Genomic DNA, 21,672 nt, shown 5'->3' with positions numbered 1-21,672 from the left:
ATAACATAATCTTCATAAATAAAAGAAATAAGATGAGCATTTATCTCTAAAACATAACAATTTTATTAGCAATGCAATACCTCAGATAGGTCCAGTAAGAGTTTTATATTTGTTTGGTATGTGTTTGTGGAAATTTTGAAAATAGACATTATAATGTTTTAGAATATTCATATCATTTTTATTCATACATAATGGATATGCTATTTATTTTTATGTATGGATTCCTATGTTCCCATTAATGTGCCTGTCATGGAGTTTGTGGTCGATGAGGTAAATATCATGTTTTATAGTAACTGTCATCTAAGACTTAAGCAGAAAGCTGCATGGATAGTGGCCATTCAATAAACATATTGAGTTAATGGTGACAGGGCTGATACTGGAGCACCATGCTCTTGAATTGCTTTCAGTGGAGATCTGCCAACAATTTGGTGAAATATCATTGAACAACTCGTATTTCATGTTGGCATTTTCCCAGGGTGAACAGACTTTGAGGTGACTATTACAATTATTTTTTCCATTTTTTTATTGTGGCAAAATGCAATAATATAAAATTTATCATAGTAATTTTAAGTGTACAGTTCAGTTTTATTAAATACATTCATAATGTATTATTCGCATCATAATCCTTTTCCAGAACTTTTTTCATCTTATGAAGCCACAACTCTATGTCCATTAAATTCCAGATTCTCTCTCCCCTCTGTCCCTAACAAGCACTATTCTACTTTCTGCTTCTATAATTTTGATTACTAATAATTATCACTTTTTTTAGAAAAATAATTTAAATAATTTGGGAAAAAATAGAAATCTAAGGGACATTCACTGGGGGTGGACAACAGTAATAAAATTCAATTTTGTTCAATCATTCGCAGATTACTTAGAGATCTTGAGTAGCAGAAAGAGATCATTTTGTTTCATAATGAAACATTCTTATATGAAAAAGTCTGTTAAAAGAAATATAAGGGGGGTGTATCTTGCCCACCACGTGACAGATATATTTTTAAAAAAAAAAGAAGTATCAAACGAATACAGCATGGATAAAACAGGAGATACATTTCTGAAGTGGTCTGTTATGTTCACCATTTTAGATATTTTTACTTTGTGTTCTGGAAAATGCTGCAATTTAAATAATTTTGAAATTGAATACCAGATGTATTTACTCTAGAAATACCCATCCACTTAATAGCTGAATCTGTAGAATAGCAGACTTTTAAATCATATGCACTGTTGTACAGAGGTACAGAATTGAATTTCTAAAACTACTGCAAATGAGTCTCTGAAATAAACACTTTAACAGGAAGAACCTCAAACTGGTTACCAGAATGCCATTCCTCCAACTTTATTAACAGATTATAAAAAAATGATTTAATTACATTTTATTCCTATTTGCTGATTTGTGAAAAGGATGCAGAACTCTCCACATAAGGAGGCACTTGATAATTTAGATTCTGTAAGAAATATGGATAGCTTGGTTTGCAAATAACTACAAACAATACTTAGGATGCAAACTGCTTTCAAAACTTGAATATATCAGCTTCATTTCTCCAAAACATATAGTTTGTCTTATCATCATCCAGCTATCAAGGTTTAGACATTATCTATAAATGTGAAGTCCAAGAAATCTAAGGGAAAAATAAGAGTCTTCATGGAGCTAACCGTCTTGAGAGAAGAAAGAAACATAAATAAATAATTCATCCTGTCACAAGAGTTTGATGGAGTATGAACAAAGTCTTCTTGGAATCCAGCAGAGAGGGCTGGAGTGGCTTCCCAAAGTAGTGACATTGCAATAGGGCAGTGGTTGGCAAACCGCGGCTCGCGAGCCACATGCAGCCCTTTGGCCCTTTGAGTGTGGCTCTCCCACAAAATACCACGTGTGGGCACGCACATATAATACAGTGCGATTGAAAGTTCATGGCCCATGCACAGAAGTCGGTTTTCGGCTCTCAAAAGAAATGTCAATAGCGTTGATATGTGGCTCTGTTGACTAATGAGTTTGCCCATCACTGCAATAGGGCGGGCATTAACGGTGAGGGGAAGACAATCGGGTGGCCAGGAAGCAGACATAGCTTCTGGAGGGTTAGGAACGCGCCTAGAGCTCTGGGGAAAAGTGACTTCAAAGAGGCTGGAGTCAGCTGCTGTCCCTCAGTTGCTGTGTAACATAGAAAAGTCTTTAGCTTCTTCTGGCTACGTCCTCATTTGGGAAAAGATGGGAGGATAATAGGACTACTGCATTGGGAGGATGGTGTGGTGCGTGTGCAATGCTGGTGACGTTTGCTCCCCACTTGAACACTCAATAAGCACGAGCTGCTGCGCACTGGACATCCTGGGTTTGTGACCTCATCACATTTAAATGGCTATTTAATCACATTGGGTTTCCTTGTTCTTATCTATATCTTGAGGAGGATCAAACCAGGTGATCTTCTAAAGTCTCTTGCAGCTCATAGACTCTTATTGCTGAAAAGCCATTGCCACATACATTCCTATGTCCTATTTATCCCTAAAGCTTGGGAATGATTTTTTATATAAGGAAAATGTCCCATTAAAAAAATTTAAGGTGTTAAATTTGATGAATAAGAGTCATAGAACACTGTCCTTCGTGTGTTCAGGTTGATTCACTGAACAGTGAAAACCCCTGACTTTGTCTCAGATAAATTAACTTTTTTTGAAGGACATCAGAAACATGATAGAAAGTATCTGAAAAACATGGCCAGAGGTAGAGACTGCCCCTTCTTGATAACAGCGCTTCATCCTCTAAATATAATATTGGCAAAGGGGGGACTGATTAGAACCTATTTGTTTTGTGGCTGCTTCAACTCAGTCTCTTGTTGGATTGTAACTTAAGAATAAAATGTAATAGCTTAACAGACACTATGACTTATCTGTTCCTTGACAAATTACTATGGAAAAAGCACTGAACTACTCAGCTGGTATTTGTGTTTTTTGATATATGTATTATAATGGCACAGAGAATGGTCAGAAATTTAAGAGCAAAAGCAGGGGTGGGGGTGGGGGGAAGCCCTGTGGGTTAACACGTACTTTACAAACTTTTCTTTTTTAATTCAACAAATGTTTATTGACCAACTATTATATGCTTAGTAGGGTTTAGACTAGGGGTGTCGAACTCAATCAGAGAAGGGGCCAAAATCTAAAATCCAGCCTAAATCACGGGCCGAATGGTTTACTGAACAGTCATAAACTGTCATTGTGATGGAAACGCAGCGGAGTGCAGTGATGACGGCGCGGTGCGGGCCACATTGCAAGGCCTGGCGGGACGGATTTGGCCCGCGGGCCTTGTGTTTGACACATGTGGTTTAGACAATAGCAAAGTACAGATGGATTTTTAAAAAGATTTATCACCCAGGAGGAGTGAGAAGACACCAGGGGATGAAGGACAATGAGTTACCAGAGTTTAGGTCCCTGTGTAGTCCCGGAGATTTTAGCTGTGTGGGAAAAGGATGAGTTAATAATATGGGTAAGGTCAGATAATGGGATGCCCAATATGGAAGTTATGGAAGAGTTATAGAATTTCATCATGTGTCAGTTTAAGGAGGCATGAGAGGGGAACGAACGTCTAGCATAAGATAAAGAATAAGATTAGTGGGAAGGAGGAGGTGAAGGGATGCTAGGATGCATCTCAGATATCATTAAGAATAGGAGTAAGGTTGTGAGAGGGACAGTGTGCCCAGAGCACAGCCTGGCGAGAAATGAGGGAGAGTGGCCAGGAATTGGATAGATGACAGCAACAATGAGTGGTGTGAGGTTTACGTTAGGAGATTTTTAGGGAGGAGGGAGAGAGATTGGTCTAGAAGGGGCAATAGGGAGCAAGAAGGACTGCTAGCAATAATGTCCCAAGGAATAATTATAAGAAGATGAACAGAGGGAGTGAAAGAGGAAGACGGACCAAAAATGCCAGAGGGAAGGTTCTTGGGGCCACCGTTAGGAAGTCCATTCTATTTGCATGGAATTGTTCAGATTCACATCTCTTAGCTCAGGTGAATGTTGCCGGTGCCTTTTTCACTTTCTCATGTGAAACTGACTTGGGTGATAAATTATACGATCATTCTAGACATAATGGACTGCAGAATGAAAACGAACACACTAGTTGTAAACGCACACACACAGCAGTTAATGGAAATAAAAGTGAAATCCCTACACTCCCTTGCACACTTTTTTTAAATTGATTTTAGAGAGAAAGGGAGAGGGAGAAAGATAGAAACATCAATGATGAGAATCATTGATCAGTTGCCTCTTGCACGCCCCCCACTGGGGATGGAGCCCGCAACCCAGGAATATGCCCTTGACCGGAATCAAACTCTGGACTCTTCTGTCTGCAGGTTGATGCTCTAGCCATTGAGCAAACTAGCTAGGGCCCTCACTCACTTTTTAAATGAAGCTAAGACTTTCTTACCTTTCTTTCTTTTTCTCTTCCAGCAGAGTTTGTGAAAAGTGATTTTGTCTCCTTTTAAAAAATATTTAATATTTATTAATTTAAATTTAGTTACTTTCAGAACTTTTTAAAAAATATATATACTTTATTGATTTTCCACAGAGAGGAAGGGAGAAGGATAGAGAGCTAGAAACATCAATGAGATAGAAACATTGATCAACTGCCTCCTGCACACCCCCCACTGGGGATGAGCCCACAACCAAGGTACATGCCCTTGACCGGAATCGAACCTGGGACCTCTCAGTCCGAAGGCTGACATTCTATCCACTGAGCCAAACCGGTTTCAGCTACTCAGAACTTTTAATCTTTAAAAAAAAGATTGAGTGGAGAAATTTGGACTAAATTTTAAATACCTCTGTGGGAAAAATGAAGTTCGAATAAGTATAATCCTGACTCAATTTGAATTATTTTTCCACCCTGCTATTATTAGAGAAACATAACTATGAGAAAAACTCCTTTCTAAAATTTATTCATAAATAAAAAAGATGGCCTGTCCGTCCTAGTGGAAGTATGCCTTGTACTCAGTTACTCTCTTCCTGGAATCCAAGTGACTCTGGATTTCACGAGTCGCTTTGTGAAGAACAAGAAGGAGGTGTTGGAGAGGGAAAAGAAAAGAGGTTCAGCTTTTCAATCAGAAGTACTGCTTTAGAATTCTGTTAGAGCCACTCACTACCTCAGTAACTGTGAGTATATTACCCAAATTCACTCCACAAGAGGAATGACACTTCTTAGAGTGTTTGAGAAAATTAAATAAAAAAATATGTCTGAAAGGACTTAGGGTTGCCTCAAACATACCTTGGCAACTTCATTTTTAGCTTCTTCTCTTTGAATCTATAGTCCTTCAAGAGAAACTAGTTTGAAAAATATTTTCAAGTTCCTCCAAGTTTCTAAATCAAAGATTTAAGACATTCTAAATCAAATTCAGGACATTCTCTTGATGAGGCAGGAAAGTAAATCAAAGCATTTTCAATTTGACAAGAATTTCCCCCAAGAAATTAAGACTTGTTGAACCTTAATTAACCTGGTGGATTATTTACTTCATAGTTCTATTCCCTGGGTGTTCTGATTAATCAAATTTTTTATGTGAGGGTAATATGACACAACATATGTATTTAAAGATGAAATGCTTTTATTTATGTGCCATACATGGCCACATTCTTCTTGTAGACATTATATATTGTTTGTGTAAGAGGCAATACTAAGCTCCTATTTGTCACAGTTTATTTGTTCTTTCCTCTAAAAACTTATTTCTACTAGGTAATTTTTTATATTTGGATGTAATTCTTCATCTTGATCTTTCACTAGAATCCTGAGATTAGAATTCAGATAGCAAAAGGAATGGAAATAATAGTTCAAGTATTAATATATGCTGGACATTATTGCTAGATGTTTTACTTAGTTTATTCCTTATAATTCTATTAGGTAAAGTTTCCGCCCCCCCCCCCCCCCACTTTAAAATGAAAAACTGAGCTCCAAAAAATTTAAGCAGCTTTCCCATATTCTAAGCACTGGAATTAAGATTTTAATCTGGTCTTATAGACTTTAACATTTATGTCCATTTTATTACATGCTATTATCTTATCCTATTCTATTCAATCCAATCCTATCTTATCCTACCCTACCAAATCCATGACTCTATTGCATGTTATTGACTTAAAAGTACTGATAGATTTCCTTTCCATAAACAGCAAAATTTCTTCATAAAATGGAAATGGAAACTGGTAGGATTGATGTTAGCGGTCAATAGTATGCCACCCTTGGTGAATATTGGTGGCGGGTGGTTATGAAGTGGTTACTACCAGCAAGATATCAAACTCATTCTCTGGCATTTAATTCATCAGTATGGTGACTAGCCTTTGTGCTTTGAAGGCATTCTTCTCCTTGAGAGCCTTCTACTAAGACTTATCACCCAACTCCTGTGGTAAGTCCTAACAGTGGACGCCACATGTTTGGTGGGACACCAGTTGGGAGGATAGGAAAGGCAGCATGCCAGAGACACACTGGCCAATCTCACACATCTTCCAAGTGAAGTAAAACTGAAAAGATACTGTGTGTGTATGGACACAAACATACATGAACACACAGAAAGACTAGTTCCGTAGTTGTTACATCCTAGAGATGTGATTTGGATGATAAAGGAGTAGAATGATGAACTATACTGGAACTTTTTGTTTGATATAAATTTGTACTCTCCTAGTCAAAGATAATAATGTTTTTTAGTTCCAAACTGAAGTCAGAGACACATCACTCTATAACCTATTTCCTTTTTTTTTTTTTTTTGGCTGGAAGTACACTCAAATGGAAGCCAGTGATCTCATTTTCTAATGCTCAGATCAAAGGGAAAAAAAGAATCAAAGAATCAGTTGGCATAGGCTCATGAGATAAAAGGGTTTCCTAAGTGTCAATCTGTTAATCAATTCTTCAGAGAAGGGGAAAATGAGGGTAGCTGAATTACACAGGCCTTGCAATTAGATGAACTGAATCATATGTTCCTTACTCTGAGAAATGTAGACGTAGAACATAACAGATGTATATGTGAGTCGTAGACTTTGTCCAGAACCCATTAAGCACATAATGAAAAGAGTAGGGAATGGATGACTGAGTGTGCTTAAGACTGTCCAGGGAGAGGGATCGATCTTCTGTCGCCTGTCTCACTCCCGTGGCTATAAACCAGACAAGGCCACAGACAGTGATGGGCCCTTAGTGTTCCTCCAGACCCTCTGCGCATGTGGCAGAATTTAATCACAGGGGCCAGCAGAGGACTGGCCTATGTGAACGAATCAAAAAATAATTTATTTTCTGATTACTGTCTTTCAAATGCTAATAAGAGCTGAGCCCAAAACATGGTGGTGCCCTCTTCAGAAAAAGGAAAAGTACAGTGCAAACATTAGGCATTCTATAGTCACGGTGTACGTGTCTTGCTTTATGCATTCCATCCTAAAACATTTAATTTTGGCCGTGGCCCTGGTACTCAGTGGCTGGCACTTGGGTAGAATCTCAACTACTAGTTTAATTGCTGAATGCATGAAATGAATTGTGCAATGAGTTTTCTCTATTGAAAGTCATTATGGAAGCTAAGTACATCCATCTCAGAACTTTTATAGTTCAGTGAACAAAGGATATGGTTAAGGAGTGTCGAATTTCTTGTAAGAACCCACAGAGCATTCTTCAGTTACTTTTCCCCCCAATTCTTTTAACCAAAAACTGTAGCAAACCACAAGATGTATAGGAGGCTGTCACATTAGAGTAATGACCCATTACTAGCTCATAACACGGCATTAGTAACCTCCGTCTAATAGAAGAGTGCTTAAGGGATAATGGGCTGAAATGTTACATTTCTTTATGATGGCTTCTTTAGTAGTAACTTTTTAATTCCCTTTGTGTACATATTTCATTTTAAAAGGGCCATAATATATTACCACCCCCTGGGGCAGGCAAATAGGATGGTTATATTCCCATGCACTCCCGCATGAGGCGGGGTGGAGAATGCTGCTCGGGGCTGTGGGTTTCTGCCACAGCCCACTGGCTCCTCTGGGATGGCAGTGCCACGTGACCTCTTGAGTGTAGCTACTACCCCTTGCTCCTAGCAACTGAGTTCTGCTAAAGTGTGGTTGCTGCGGTTGCCAGGATATTATTCTATTCTTGTCCTCCACGACCACGCCAAAGAGAAGAGAAAGTACCGTATTTTTTGGACCATAAGACGCTCCGGACCATAAGACGCACCAGTTTTTAGAGAAGGGAAATGAAGAAAAAAAGATTCTAAAACAAATAGTGTCCTAAAATATTTTATGTGCATTAAAACCCAACATCACAGTCATAAACACATGTAATCAACCCTGTAAACAGCAGCATTTAGAACCATTTTAGAGCCAGGCAAGCACACAGAGACCACACAGAGCCGGGCAAGTAAAAAAACTTTTTTTTTAAAGTATATGTGTAGGCTATATTTGGACCATAAGACGCAGGGACTTTTCCCCCCCACTTCTGGGGGGAAAAAAGTGCGTCTTATGGTCCGAAAAATACGGGTATCAGCCAAACTAGAGTGAAGACACAGGGATGGGGACCCAGGAAAACAGAGTGCCCTCCTCTTTAACAAAGAAATACACTGAAGAGTAACTTCATGGTTAATGCTTTCACATAACGTATAACTTTTCTTTGAGGGGAAATCAGAAAAACAATTCTTAATGACAACCTGCCAAAAAATATGGTATTAAACTATTAAGGGACAATTCACCACCTTATTATTATTCATTGAAAGCCACTCTTTTTCCCCAGTGGAAGAGAGGAAAATGTCTTTATAATTGTCAGAATGATCTGAGAGATCCTGAATTATAATTACCATCTTGTGTCACATACAAAAAGTTGGAAGTAGCTGAAACCGGTTTGGCTCAGTGGTAGAGCGTCGGTCTGCGGACTGAAAGGTCCCAGATTCAATTCCAGTCAAGGGCATGTACATTGGTTGGGGACACATCCCTGGTAGGGGGTGTTCAAGAGGCAGCTGGTCGATGTTTCTCTCTCATCCATGTTTCTAGCTCTTTCTCTCTTTCCTTTCCTCTCTATAAAAATCAATAAAATATATATATTTAAAAAAAAGTTGGAAGTAGATATCACATTTCACTTAACAGAAGACATTATTGATTGCAAAAGACATACAGATTTCTGAAATGTTAAAAGGTGAAAAATGTGTGTGTTGTGGATTTATTAAAATAACACACTATTTACCTCATTCAGAATTTTGATCAATTCTGAGATAAAACTTGTTCCCTATTTATAGAAAAGGATGTAAAAAGGAGGTAAGTTTTTCAGGGTCATTTAGCTAATAAGTAAAGACAGAATGAACTCGAGTATATATTTGCTTGACTATTATGTTCAAACTCTTCATTATGCAATGTTGTTTCTGCAGTTCCTTGTACAGATAAGAAATAAAAATAGGTACCAACTAACATGTTTATAGAACTTTATAGCTGCCGTGTTTGTCATAGGCCTAGTAATCTGCTAGGCATCATCAGCCCTGTTTTTCAAATGAGAAAAGCTGGACCCAGGAAGACAGAATGACTCACTCAAGGTCACATAATTAGAAAGTGTCAGAGCCAGGAGTGAAACCCAAGATAAATGACTCTTCATGCAAACCATGTTTGACTAAGGTAAGACATTAACCAGCTACCACGCTTGAAATTAGATCACATGCATAAAGATTATTCAAAGAGAAATATATTGGACATTTAAGAAGAGATGTCGCACATGTCAGATGAATTTATTGAGTTATTCAATGAATTATTGAATGGCTACTTTGATGTAGGTTGTTAAAGAGTAGTGAATAAAAGGCAAAAATCACATGGAACTTCTAATTTCTATAGAGAGAAATAAGGTAGGAGAGGGTAGGAAAGGGGAGCTTGCAATTTCAAATAGTGGCCAAGGAAGGTGGCCCTGCAAAGGTGTGACATTTGAGCCAAGATAAAGGCAATAAAGAAGTAAGCCACATGGACGGCTGTGACAAGAACATTCAGGCAGAAGGAACAAAGGACCCGAATTGTAATGTGCTGGTCTATTGCAGGAGCAGCTAAAGAGGTCAGAGAACTACTGGGGGCATAGGGTGAAGTGGGTGTGCTGACATATCAATCACACAGGGCCTTGTAGGCCAATGTAAAGACCGGAACAGAGCAAAATGCTGACCTTGGGCAGAGCAGCCTCATGGAATTTGGAATCTGGTCAGCTTGAATGAACCAGTTCTAGGCCTTCCAAGTATGTCTACATCATCAGTCCAATTTAGTCTTGGGCTACCTGGCAAATGGATGTTACTCTGTGTTTACCTTGTTACTGTTTTATAAAACATGACCTATCTTGAGCGTGTTGATAGGCTAGCTTCCAGATTAGTAGACAGCTAATAAATAAACATGTATTAGAGACCTATGATCAGTGCTGGATATTTTAAGAAAAGCATCCGGACTCACATGCTTGGTCATTCTACCACCCCCATTGTGAAGGACAGGTGGAGTGAAGTGAGAATGAAGTCAAGGAGGCTGTTACAGCAGTCCAGGCAAAATGATGACGGTGAACTGGGAGAGGAGAAATGGAAAAATGGGGTAGAGATAAGAAGTACCCAAGAGATGGACCAATCCTAGGTTAGGGAAAGATGAGATGAGCAGTGTGTGAGTGAGAGGTGAGTCAAGGTTGACTGTGGTGGTCCAGCATGGGTGACTGTGTGGATGCCATCTTTCCCTAAGAATATGGGAAGGAAAAGGTTTGCTCATGAAGAAGGCAAGAAAACAAGTATCATTGTTCTGATGCAGGCAGTTTCAGTGGAAGGAGGGGATCACTAGGAAGTGTCCAGATGAAGATTCTTGGAGGTCTTAGGGCTTTACCTTAGACCTAAAAGATGGTCAGGATGTGGAATAGAGAAGGGAAGGAAACACAGCATTCCAGGCAGGAAAAAAAAAAATGAACAAAGGCACAGATATGGCAGGGTAACGACATGGGTCTTTGTAAGCAGGAGAGCAGTGGAGGAAAGGATGAAGAGGATGGTCCTTGGATGCTGAGGAGTCTGCATCTGAAATCCTCCTTTCAGAAAGGGAATTCACTGTTTCTGAAGGCACCTAGGCCCACTGTTGATTGGCATCCTTAGGTGACTAATAGTAGTAGTAGCCATAAATGTCCTGCTAGTATTGCTAGTGATCTCATACAACTACACTTGGTTGGTGTTGAGCAGCTGGGCCGCTCTAGCCAGAACTCAGCTCTCCTGAATCCCATCTCAAGACTAAGCAGACGTGTTAGTAGTTTACTATTCATGACCACTGCTCTTTCTTCCTCCAAACACATTAGTTATATTTTAAGTGTCAAAAAACAAGTTTAACATTTTATCTAAATTGATTTCCTTTCACTATGAAGCATTCATTGTTCTTTTAATTTGAACGAAATAAATTCTGTAATGAATTTTTCACAATGCTAATATATAAAGTAAAATAAACTTTTAGTCTATCCTGTATTGTCTAGCCGATCAGACACAGTAATAATAAAAATTTCAACTCTATCCAAATAATACATAACTTGGATTTAACTTTGTAAATTTAACTTTATATATATATAAAATAGAAGTCTCAGCTGTAAAAAAATATCAATTGCTTGGCTTAGTCTGAAATTATTGCCTGTGGTGGTGGGATACTGGTAATGTCTTTTCAAGTCCATAAGGAAAAAAAAAAATACAAACCAGAGCATTAGCTACAGTTAAGTATTTTCCTGAAATACATTCACATCTCTCCCCTTCATTTCCCCTTGGCAACCACCGAATCCCTAACAGCGCTGATAATTCATCATTTTTTGCTTCAGTGCGGCCCTGGAAAACAAAGCCATCCTGAGCTCCGTCCGTGTCCTTAGGAACCGAGACAGATCACAGGTAACACAGATGAGCTCTTCCAGGAAATCCTGCTTCTCCCATAATACAATCTGAGCTCACGTCAGCTGCTACGGGGCAAACTGCTAAACGCCTGTCAAAAACAACAAAAAGAAGGACCACGTCCTTCCTTCCTTGTAAATTTAAGCCGCCTCTGCCTTTCTTCCCTTTTACAGCTTCCTTCATTTTCATTCATTTCCCTGCCGCACTGGCTGTGCACGGTGTACAGCTTCCATACCTAATTTTTTTGCCAAGGGCTTAGATGCAATAAAACCACTTTCCTCTCTGACTGCCTAAATGCGCATTTCAGGAACACACTCCCTTTGGTTTTCTACCTCTGCTAAATTCGATCTCAATTTTCTGCTAATTGTGCTCTAAATTCTCAGAAATGTGCCTCAGAGCCTGGATCACGAGGAAGAGGAAGCGAGTTTGGCAGGCAAATGCAGCAAACAGCTAAGGGATGGAGATAAAACAGGCGCTCTCCCTGGGAAATGACTGGAGGGAAGTCAGATTTCCAGCCCGAGACACATGAGCCTACTTCTCCCTTTTGGGCCCAGAAATTTGGATACTACCTATCTTCAATAGCTGTTTCACCAAGGACGCTAAGTGCTGTACAAAGGGATTCCCCCTACAAGCCAATTAAAAAAAAAAAGTCACTGATCAAACATAGATTCTTCACGAAAGGAGGCATTTTTGTTTTGTCCATTAATAAGTTGGAACCTTCCAGAACAGTGCCCAGCACATAGTAGGTGCTTGATAAGTATTTGTTAAAAGAGCAATTTCACTGGATGCACCATACGCAAAAATGTTCTCTCTCAAACAGTAAGCAAGAAGCCCTTTAACTTACAACTGTTTTCCAAATCGCTTTTTCTCCATTCCCAGATCGTCGCTATAAAAGCCAAGTACAGTGGAGCATCAGAAACAAACAATAAAACATCGCATTATGAATTGAGTTTTTGCTTCGCGATTTGAAAGATTTGCCATTAAACACCGATTTCTTTCTTTCATGTTTGTTATCTGCACTTCCATTTCCAATTTACCCCCTTATGTGGAGTGACAGTTCACTATTCATCCTTCAAATAAGAGAACGAGCATATAAACATCTACCTTATTTCACCGGGAATTCAAAGATTGCTTTTTCAAAGGAGGCGTGAGGCGGTTATTTTCCTTTTTAACGTTCACTTCCATTTTTGAAACTTACGTTCTTACAAGGTTGAAACTTTGGTAGTTTACTTTTTTTTGCCCATTACACAAAGGAACACATTAGATAGGACATCCTCTTGTGGCACCATGTGACACAGTGTCATCAGGAGAGTTTTGTGTTTTTTTTTCCCCTCCTGGTTTGTTTTAACCGCCAACCATAGGCCATTTGACAAGTAATTCAGTTACTATTATGACCAGATCTCCTCATTCAGCATAGAAAAAGAACTACATTATTTTTAATTTTGTCTTCTTCTAAATGGAAAGCACGTTTTGTCATTTTGGATGCTTCCAGTAGAGTCATTAGAAAAAAAACCCCAATTTGTATACTTTTCCCAAAACATCTCTTTTCTGGCGATGAGTTAAAATGTGAATAATGAGGAGGTGAGGGGAAAAGGACCCATTATTTTGTGGAGTCAGATGGTTTCAAGGTCCTTTAGTGCATATGAGGCTGAATGGTTCTAAGAGGCCTTACCTGTCCATAGCCTTGGGGAATTCCACTATCTCTGAAGTGCTAACTTGTATCCTGAAGTCTGCAGACAAAGCCCACAATAGGGCCTAATTAATCAAAATTTCTCCCAAGCACCGGGTCCAACCTAAAATAAGTGAATGAATTAATTAATAAAAAGTAAATAGCATATGCTTTTTCCTAACATTTGTTTTAATTTTGATAAAGAAACATGTACAATTGCTCAAGAATGAATACAATTGGTGCTGATTCCGCGGCACTTCCCCCCCTCCCCCCAATGTCTCCATTGATGAGTCAGCTTCCCATTGCCAACAAATTTCCTTTTCCCTAAACTTAAAGTAAATGTTTAACAAAAGCTTTTATTGGCTTTGCTCCCCACCTGAGGCTGCTGTCACCTCTCTTCTGTTGAGTCCTCACTTCCCCATAGTTTGTTCAACAACCAGTCTACACCCAGTGTCCTCTGGCTGCCCTACTCCTGGCTTGTCTCAAACCGCTGGTTCATTTCCTCGCCATCTTGAAGGGTATTCTCTCCTCTGGTACCTCCAATTTTCTATGGATGTGCCAGTGATTTGATTTAGATTGTAGGCCATTTGGATGCATTTCTTACCACCAACACACAGCACACTAGCTTGTGCACACACATACATTTTAACACAATAGAGTTCTAATGTTAGCTGCCAGGAGGGATCACAAAGGGACTTGCAACTAAGAGCAAATTCTTCTTAGAATGAGTCCTGCAACATTATTTATGTTAAAATAGCCATTTTCCAACATTTCATGGGTCATCAGAAACAAAATTTCCAAAAGGAGAGAAAAGGGCCTTTGCCACAATGTGGGGTTCTTTATACTCTTCCCACTTAGGCTCCACCCCTTAGAAACCTAATCAATGAGTATCCATAAACTTATCATTCCTATTATAATAGTATCTTTGTGAGTGAAAGGGAAAAGGTATGGAGAATGTGTGGTCCTCTTCCAAACCCCAATGGTTTTATTATTTTTTTTAAATTATATTTTATTGATTTTTTACAGAGAGGAACGGAGAGAGATAGAGAGTTAGAAACATCAATGAAAGAAGCATTGATCAGCTATCTCCTGCACATCCCCTACAGGGGATGTGACCGGAATTGAACCTGGGACCTTTCAGTCCGCAGGCTGACGCTCTATCCACTGAGCCAGTTTCGGCAACCCAAATGGTTTTAAATCCCCAATATGAAATTGTTCATGATCAGAATCTTCATCCTCTGCCCAGTTAACATTTTAGGGAGAACTTAACTCCATCCTCAGCACAACCATGTGTTTAATTATCACATGGGCCCTGAGCTGAGCTCTTCCCCATACATAAACTATCCATTCCTTACCCATACTAAGCTCCTACTCTGCTTCTGGCACTGTTTGATATACTAGCTTACATTCTACCATGTGGGAGGAGGGACACTGATCCTATATAATAAAAGGCTAATATGCAAATCGACCAAATGGCGGAACAACCAGTTGCTATGATGCACACTGACCACCAGGGGGCAGATAAAGCAGCAAGTGCAAAGGACCTGAGGTTGCAAGGTCCTTGGTGTCCTCTCTCCCCTGAGCTCCTGGTGGTACCCTGGAATATACTATCTAGGATGTCCTCCTCTCTCAGGCTGTCTTATAGGCTGAGATTTCAGTCTCAGCAGTAGTCGGATGCTCACAGCCTTCATTTCAATACTTCACATTTGATCTTCAATGGGTTCAGAAAGAAAAAGCAATTCAAAGCAAGAAGCAAGTCTGTAAATTCACAGGACCACTGCAGACCCAATTGTCTAATATGTCACCTTCCTTATCTAAAAATTCATGGGCCACACTCCATAGAATTTAGTGCCAAGAAACAAAAATGCTTCTGAAAATCTGTCTCCTTTCGAGAACCAATTAGTAAGGAACCTGTCCTGTAATCCTTTTATTCTGGCTGCTGGAACCCCAGAGCTAAAAGGTTGTGCTCCTGCTACAATAACAATACCTTCCATGGCTTGTGCTGTGTTCAAACCCCGCCCCCACTCCCCACCTCCTCCTTTTATTTCTGTCTGTGGCTTATCTTTATTTTGTTTCATTTTCATTGCCCTGTGTGAAGAGTGCTTTTATTAAGCTGCCCCAACCCTTTGGGAATAGATGATGTGTAAATCATTAATCATGAGTGCTTTCTAGACAATCACAAGGAACTTCCTCATTGCAAAATCCAGCGTGTTGCCTTGGTCCTATTTTTACCCTTTCTGCCGCATGGCAAAGCTCAGCTGCTCTTCTGTCTTAAGTCTGTCTCTCCTCTCCAACATCTTCTGCAAAATTAACGCTCAGATGAATAAAATGGTTGAAAAACAACCCTTCCTTGGTTTCATGGCATACAACAGTATCTCCACGCATATAATGTAGTTTAGTTTCCTTCTTTCCCCGCATGCCCAGGATTCTATTCTAGGCCTGGGTGTTCTCTACACGTCTTCCTTTGGCAATCACCTGCCACTGTCACCTCTCAGGAAAAGATTTTCAGATTTTATTTCTAGTCCCAGCCTGTCTCTGGAGTTCGCATTCCAAATTCCCTGGAACCATCTGAAGCTCAGCGTTCAGATGGCACCTGCAAGTTCTTTACCCTCCCAGTCCTTAAACTACCCCATCACATCTCTGTCCATTTCTTGTCCACAAAGTGTTGGTCAGCAAGTTTATCACCTTTCAAGGCAGCCCACCTAGCTAGTCAGCATTGAGGAGTAAAAACCTATTTCCAATAGAATGGCAAAATCTATCTCTCTGATGTGTGCCCACTGGTTTTAATGCTCTTAAGAGAAAGGATGAGAGCTGAGACACATGAAATGCCAAATGTGTACCAGGGGCATTGCCCATATGATCTCCTGACAAGCCTGCCATGTAGTTTTATTATTCCTACTAGTGGCCCGGTGCACGAAATTCATGCAAGGGGTTGGGGGGTAATGTTTCTCAGCCCAGCCTATACCCTCTTTAATTTGGGACCCTGCGGGGGATGTGTGACTGCAGGTTTAGGCCTGATCCCTGTGGCAGTTGGATATCCCTCTCGCAATCCGGGACTGCTGGCTTCTAACCACTCACCTGCCTGCCTGCCTGATTGCCCCTAACCACTCTGCCTGCTGGCCTGCTCGCCCCCAACTGCCCCCCTCATCTGCCCCCCTGCTGGCCTGCTCAATACCCTCCACCCCCCACCTGCCAGCCTTATCACCTCACCACCACCTTGATCACCCACAACTGCCATCTCATCCTGGGCTAATCTCCCCTCCCCTCTTGGCCCTTAACTGCCTTACCTCGGCCCCACCACCATGGCTTTGTCCAGAGAACGTCCAGAAGGTCTCCTGGAAGGTCTCCCAGCCTAATTAGCATATCGCCCTTATATTAGTATAGATTATATCATTGGGACAACTTAATATTAGTCTAATTATTTCACACAGCCCTTCTCCAAGTGGCGAAGCACTCGTATTCTTTAGCAGGGGTCTTCAAACTTCTCTCATTATGAGAATCACCTGGTGGAGTTGTTAAAACACAGATCCCCGGATCCCATCTATAAGAAGTGCTATCAGGAATCTGTGTTTTAACACCTCCACCAGGTGATTCTCATAATGAGAGAAGTTTGAAGACCCCTGCTTTAGAGGAACTGACTCTATTCCAAGTTCAGAAAGTACACATTCCTCCAATTACTTCTGCTATGAATTATTGTTTCTTTGTAAGTTTTACCATCTGTATTGAAAACCTCTAACCATGGTGTAAAAAAAAAAAAATAACAAAACACAGTTCAAATGAACATTCCCGTTGTGGTTTGACTGCACAGAATAGAACCAAACTGTCACCAATTACACTAGGTACGGTGGGTGTGTTTCTGTCAACAATCTAAAACCACACCTGCTGCTTTCTACAAAACCCACTAGACTTTTGAAGGACAGCCTGCTGACCATCTGCCAGAACTCTGACGGAAGGGCAAACTGCTTCCCAAACTGAACTCGGACTGTTTCTTCCCTAACCTCTTCATCAGTTCGGTTTCTCCCGATCTTCACAGCATCTGGAGCAACCAGACATGCAGGCTCAGATGCTCCACATGAACTTTAAGGGTCCTTTTACATCTTCTAAGTCTCACTGGTGACCAAATCCAGAGGGCTTTGAGTCAGACCAAGTTCCCACAAGGTCATCTTCCTACTGCCTTAGCTTGGACCTTCCCAGGTCAGGCCTGGACAGCTGAAATTCTGTTCCTGCCCCCACCCTGGCCGCCCACTGCACAGACCTGAGGGAGCACTCATCTCAGGCTATGATCCCTACCAACATAGCATGCATGGCACTCCATGACTACCAAGGGCAATTCTAGCTATTCACCTTGATATATATATATAATTAGTGTTAATATTTTATCTCTTTTTATTCATCTGGATTATTTTTATTATTATTTAAATTTTATCTTTATTGTTGAAAATATTACAGATGTCCGTTTCCCCCCCTCCCCATTGATTTTTTTATCCCAACTCCTTCCTTCTCCACACTATCGTCTATATCATGGATTTTGCATATATGCACATACATTCTTTGGTTAATCTCTCCCCACCCACCTCCACACTCCCTAACCCCATTTTCCTTCTGAGAGTCATCAGTCTGTTTCATGCTTCTATGCCTCTGGATCTATTTTGTTCATCTCATTATTAACACCCACCAGCACCTGTCTCCTTTCTGGCCTGATCATCCTAGGATTTCCTGGATGTGTTATATATTCCTGGAAAACTACACATCAAGTATTTTTTTTTTAATTTTCTTAGTTTTGTGCCTTTATTTACATTATCCTTGAGCCTGGGAGACTTTTTTTTATTTTTTTTTTTTTTTTTGCCTGTCAAATTTCTGTTTTTCAATAATTTGAGAAAATGTCACAAACTCTATGAAACTTGTGCCAGACCTGACCATCTAAAACTCGTCTGAAGTTCCTGAGTTCTCACAGCGCTTTACTTTTCTCCTAGAATAGAACAGTAATAGCAAATTACATCTGTATTTTCTTTCTTCAATTAGCTTTTAGGATCCTGAAGCCTTAGCTATGTCTTATTTAATTTTGCTCTTCCCAGTTACAGAGTAGGGCTCCAGCGAGATGCATGAATGATGAAGGAGAAAGTAGAAAACAAAAGAGGCGATGGAGAAAACATGGGAATCTAATGCAAACACTTGGGAAATCAGACCAACAGGCCATGGTTCCAGATGCACCAGAAAGGCCCCGCTCTCCTTCCTCTGCTCTGCTTGCCCCTAACTTAATGTTTGGATTGTACCCTCTGGGCTCTGCTCTCAGGCACAGGGCGTGCTTTTCCCCTGAGGTCTAACCAGACTAGAACTCTCCTGGGGCCAGTGGTGAGAGGCCAACATACCAAGAGCCAACCTTGGTTTTGGTTGGAATCAGCAGCTTTATTGAGTAACTACTTTCAGTGACCTTGCTGAGCAATAAATCTACCTTCCCTTAAAAGGAATCTCCATGACAATTAGCAGACAAGCTTCTCCACATATACATATCACTCTATTTTGTTGTTGTTGATAATCCTCACCCAAGGATGCATTCTTTTATTTAAAAAAAATAAAAAAAAATATATATATATATATATATATATATATATATATATATATATATATATATATATATATATGGTCTAGTAATAATTAATGTCGTTTTCTAATACTTTTTTAAATCGAATTTATTTAAAAAATACAACAAAATTTAATCAACAATATAGTTGCCGTTGTTTTCTACTACTTGTGCCCAATGCTCAGGAAGCATTTTAATCCCTCTGTTGTAAAATTCTTGTGATTTTGATGCAAAAAAATCGGTCAATGGATTTTTGAGGCATTCTTCATTATTAAATTTTTTTCCAAGAAGAAAGTTTTGCAAAGAACGAAACAAATGGTAATCGGAAGGGGCAATATCAGGAGAATATGCAGGTTGAGGGAGAACTTCCCATTCCAACTGGCGCAGTTTTTCAGCAGTGATTCTTGCAGTATGCGGTCGTGCGTTATCGTGGTGAAGAATTACGCCCTTCCGATTAATCAGCGCGGGTTCTTTTTCTCTTAAAGCTTGGGCTAACCTTTCCAATTGGGCACTATACACTGCACTTGTAATGGTTTGGGTAGATGGTAAAAGTTCATAATGAAGAATTCCTTTAAAATTCCACCAAACACACAACATCACTTTTTTCGCATGCAAGTCAGGTTTTGGCGTGGGCTGTGGAGCCTCATTTTTGTCTAACCATTGAGGCTGCCTTTTCAAATTAACATACAGCACCCACTGTTCATCTCCGGTAACAATTTGCTCTAAAAACGGCAAACGGTTTTGACGAGAGAGGAGGGAACTGCAAATTGTGACTCTTTGATTGCGGTTGTTGTCGGTCAACTCATGAGGAACCCATTTTCCAAACTTTTGGACTTTGCCAAGTGCACGCAATTGATTGGAAATTGTTTTTCTTGTGAACAATTTAAAGTTGTCGCAAACTCTTGTTGGGTAATTTGAGGATTTTGCACCAAAAGAGCTTGAAGAGCTTCTTGATCAAAATTGGACACACGGCCTCGACCACTCTTGTCATCTAACGAAAAATTTCCCTCGCGAAATTTCTCAAACCAACGCTGGCATTTTCTGGCACTAACTGCATCTTGACCAAGAGCACTACAGATGTTTTTTGCAGCCTCACTTGCTTTTCTTCCTAATTGGAACTCGTAAAGCATGCAGTGCCGAATATGCTCTTCATCCACCATCTTCTTAGCCCTAGTTTTGCAACAAAAACCAAACCAAACACAAACTTTTTCAAGCAAAACTTGTTAATTGCACTTCACATGTTCTGTAGATACCACGTGTTTGAAGGTTATGTCAATACAAGTCAACGCCAAGCAAGATTTTAAACGAATGTTGAAAAACGACATTAATTATTACTAGACCCGATATATAAATATATTGAAATATATATATATATTCATTGATTTCAGAGAGGAAGGGAGAGGGAGGGTTAGAAACATTCATGATTAGATATAATCATTCATGGGCTGCCTCCTGCATGCCCCACTACTGGAGATTGAGCCTGCAACCAGAATATGTGCCCTGACAAGGAATCAAATCATGACCTCCTGGTTCATAGGTTGATGTTCAACCACTGAGCCAGACTGGCTGGGCCAAGGATATTTTTTTTCCATTGGATTTTAGAGAGAATGAAAGAGAGAAAGGGAGGGGAAAAGAAGAGAGAGAAATGTCACATCTGACCAGGGCCAGGGATGGGACCTGCAACCGAGGGCACCCTTTGGTCTGAGGACCGATGCTCTAACCACCAGCCAGGGCAAAGTCTTAATAAAATAAATAATTTAGACATTTAGTCATTGAACTGCCTCACTGCTCAATAAAACACAGCTTAGCATCTGCATTTATTTGAGACTGGTAGTTTAAAGCAAAATACAGAAGTCTGTGTACAACACAAAAATCAAATAGATTTTATCTATTATAAGATGAAGTTAAGAGTCATTACACTTTAAAAAATATTTAGAACGATTGTTTTTTGTGTTTTTAAATCAATGCGATCGAATCTTGTTATCACCTACAAGAATTTTTAATTATTTTTTTTAAAATATATTTTATTGATTTTTTTTTACAGAGAGGAAGGGAGAGAGAGTTAGAAACATAGATGAGAGAGTCATCGACCAGCTGCCTCTTGCACGCCCCCTACCGGGGACGTGCCCTTGACCGAAATCTAACCCGGGGCCCTTCAGTCCGCAGGCCGATGCTCTATCCACTGAGCCAAACCGGTTTCGGCTAGAATTTTTAATTATTTACCATAACCTGTGTCAGGTCAAGGAAAGTGCCTCACATTTTTTGCTTCCTGGAGTTAACATCTATTTAATGAAATTTTACTTCACAAAACACCACTTGCATTACTCAGATGTTCAGTCAATGAAATTACTGAATTAATGGGAAAAAATTACCTTCCTAAGATTAGGTCACATGAATTCCTAAAACTGGAAGTGGTTACATAATACAGCAGAGTTATATAATAATGCATTGAGTGATGCTATACTCTTAGATATAATGAGTTTTAAGCTAATCGTCTGGTGTCCTGAGCCCAGCCTTCCTGCGTTTTGCTTGGCTTTTCCTCATATCTCACTGGAACCGCCCCTCCAGGGTGCACCTTTCCCTTCGAT

The 21,672-nt window shown here is 39.9% G+C and overlaps 1 protein-coding gene across 3 annotated transcripts in view; it reads right to left on the bottom strand.

Annotated features, from left to right (window-relative positions):
• The window catches only part of RGS17 (regulator of G protein signaling 17), an 81,376-nt gene that overhangs the window by 50,019 nt on the left and 9,685 nt on the right, over positions 1-21,672 (bottom strand). For 2 of the 3 annotated variants that reach the window (XM_036414862.2, XM_045573388.1), the window contains exon 2: positions 13,507-13,627. The exons of the other annotated variant lie outside the window; for it this stretch is intronic. In XM_036414862.2, coding sequence (XP_036270755.1) covers positions 13,507-13,514 — 8 coding nt within the window. In that variant the 5' untranslated portion in view covers positions 13,515-13,627. The remainder of the gene's footprint in view (positions 1-13,506; positions 13,628-21,672) is intronic. 3 annotated transcript variants of the gene reach the window in all.

This window comes from Pipistrellus kuhlii, unplaced genomic scaffold (assembly GCF_014108245.1).
Source record: "Pipistrellus kuhlii isolate mPipKuh1 unplaced genomic scaffold, mPipKuh1.p scaffold_m20_p_5, whole genome shotgun sequence".
Taxonomy (NCBI): domain Eukaryota; kingdom Metazoa; phylum Chordata; class Mammalia; order Chiroptera; family Vespertilionidae; genus Pipistrellus; species Pipistrellus kuhlii.
Note: the sequence above shows the minus strand (reverse complement) of the source record. Positions and strands in the feature narration are given on the sequence as shown.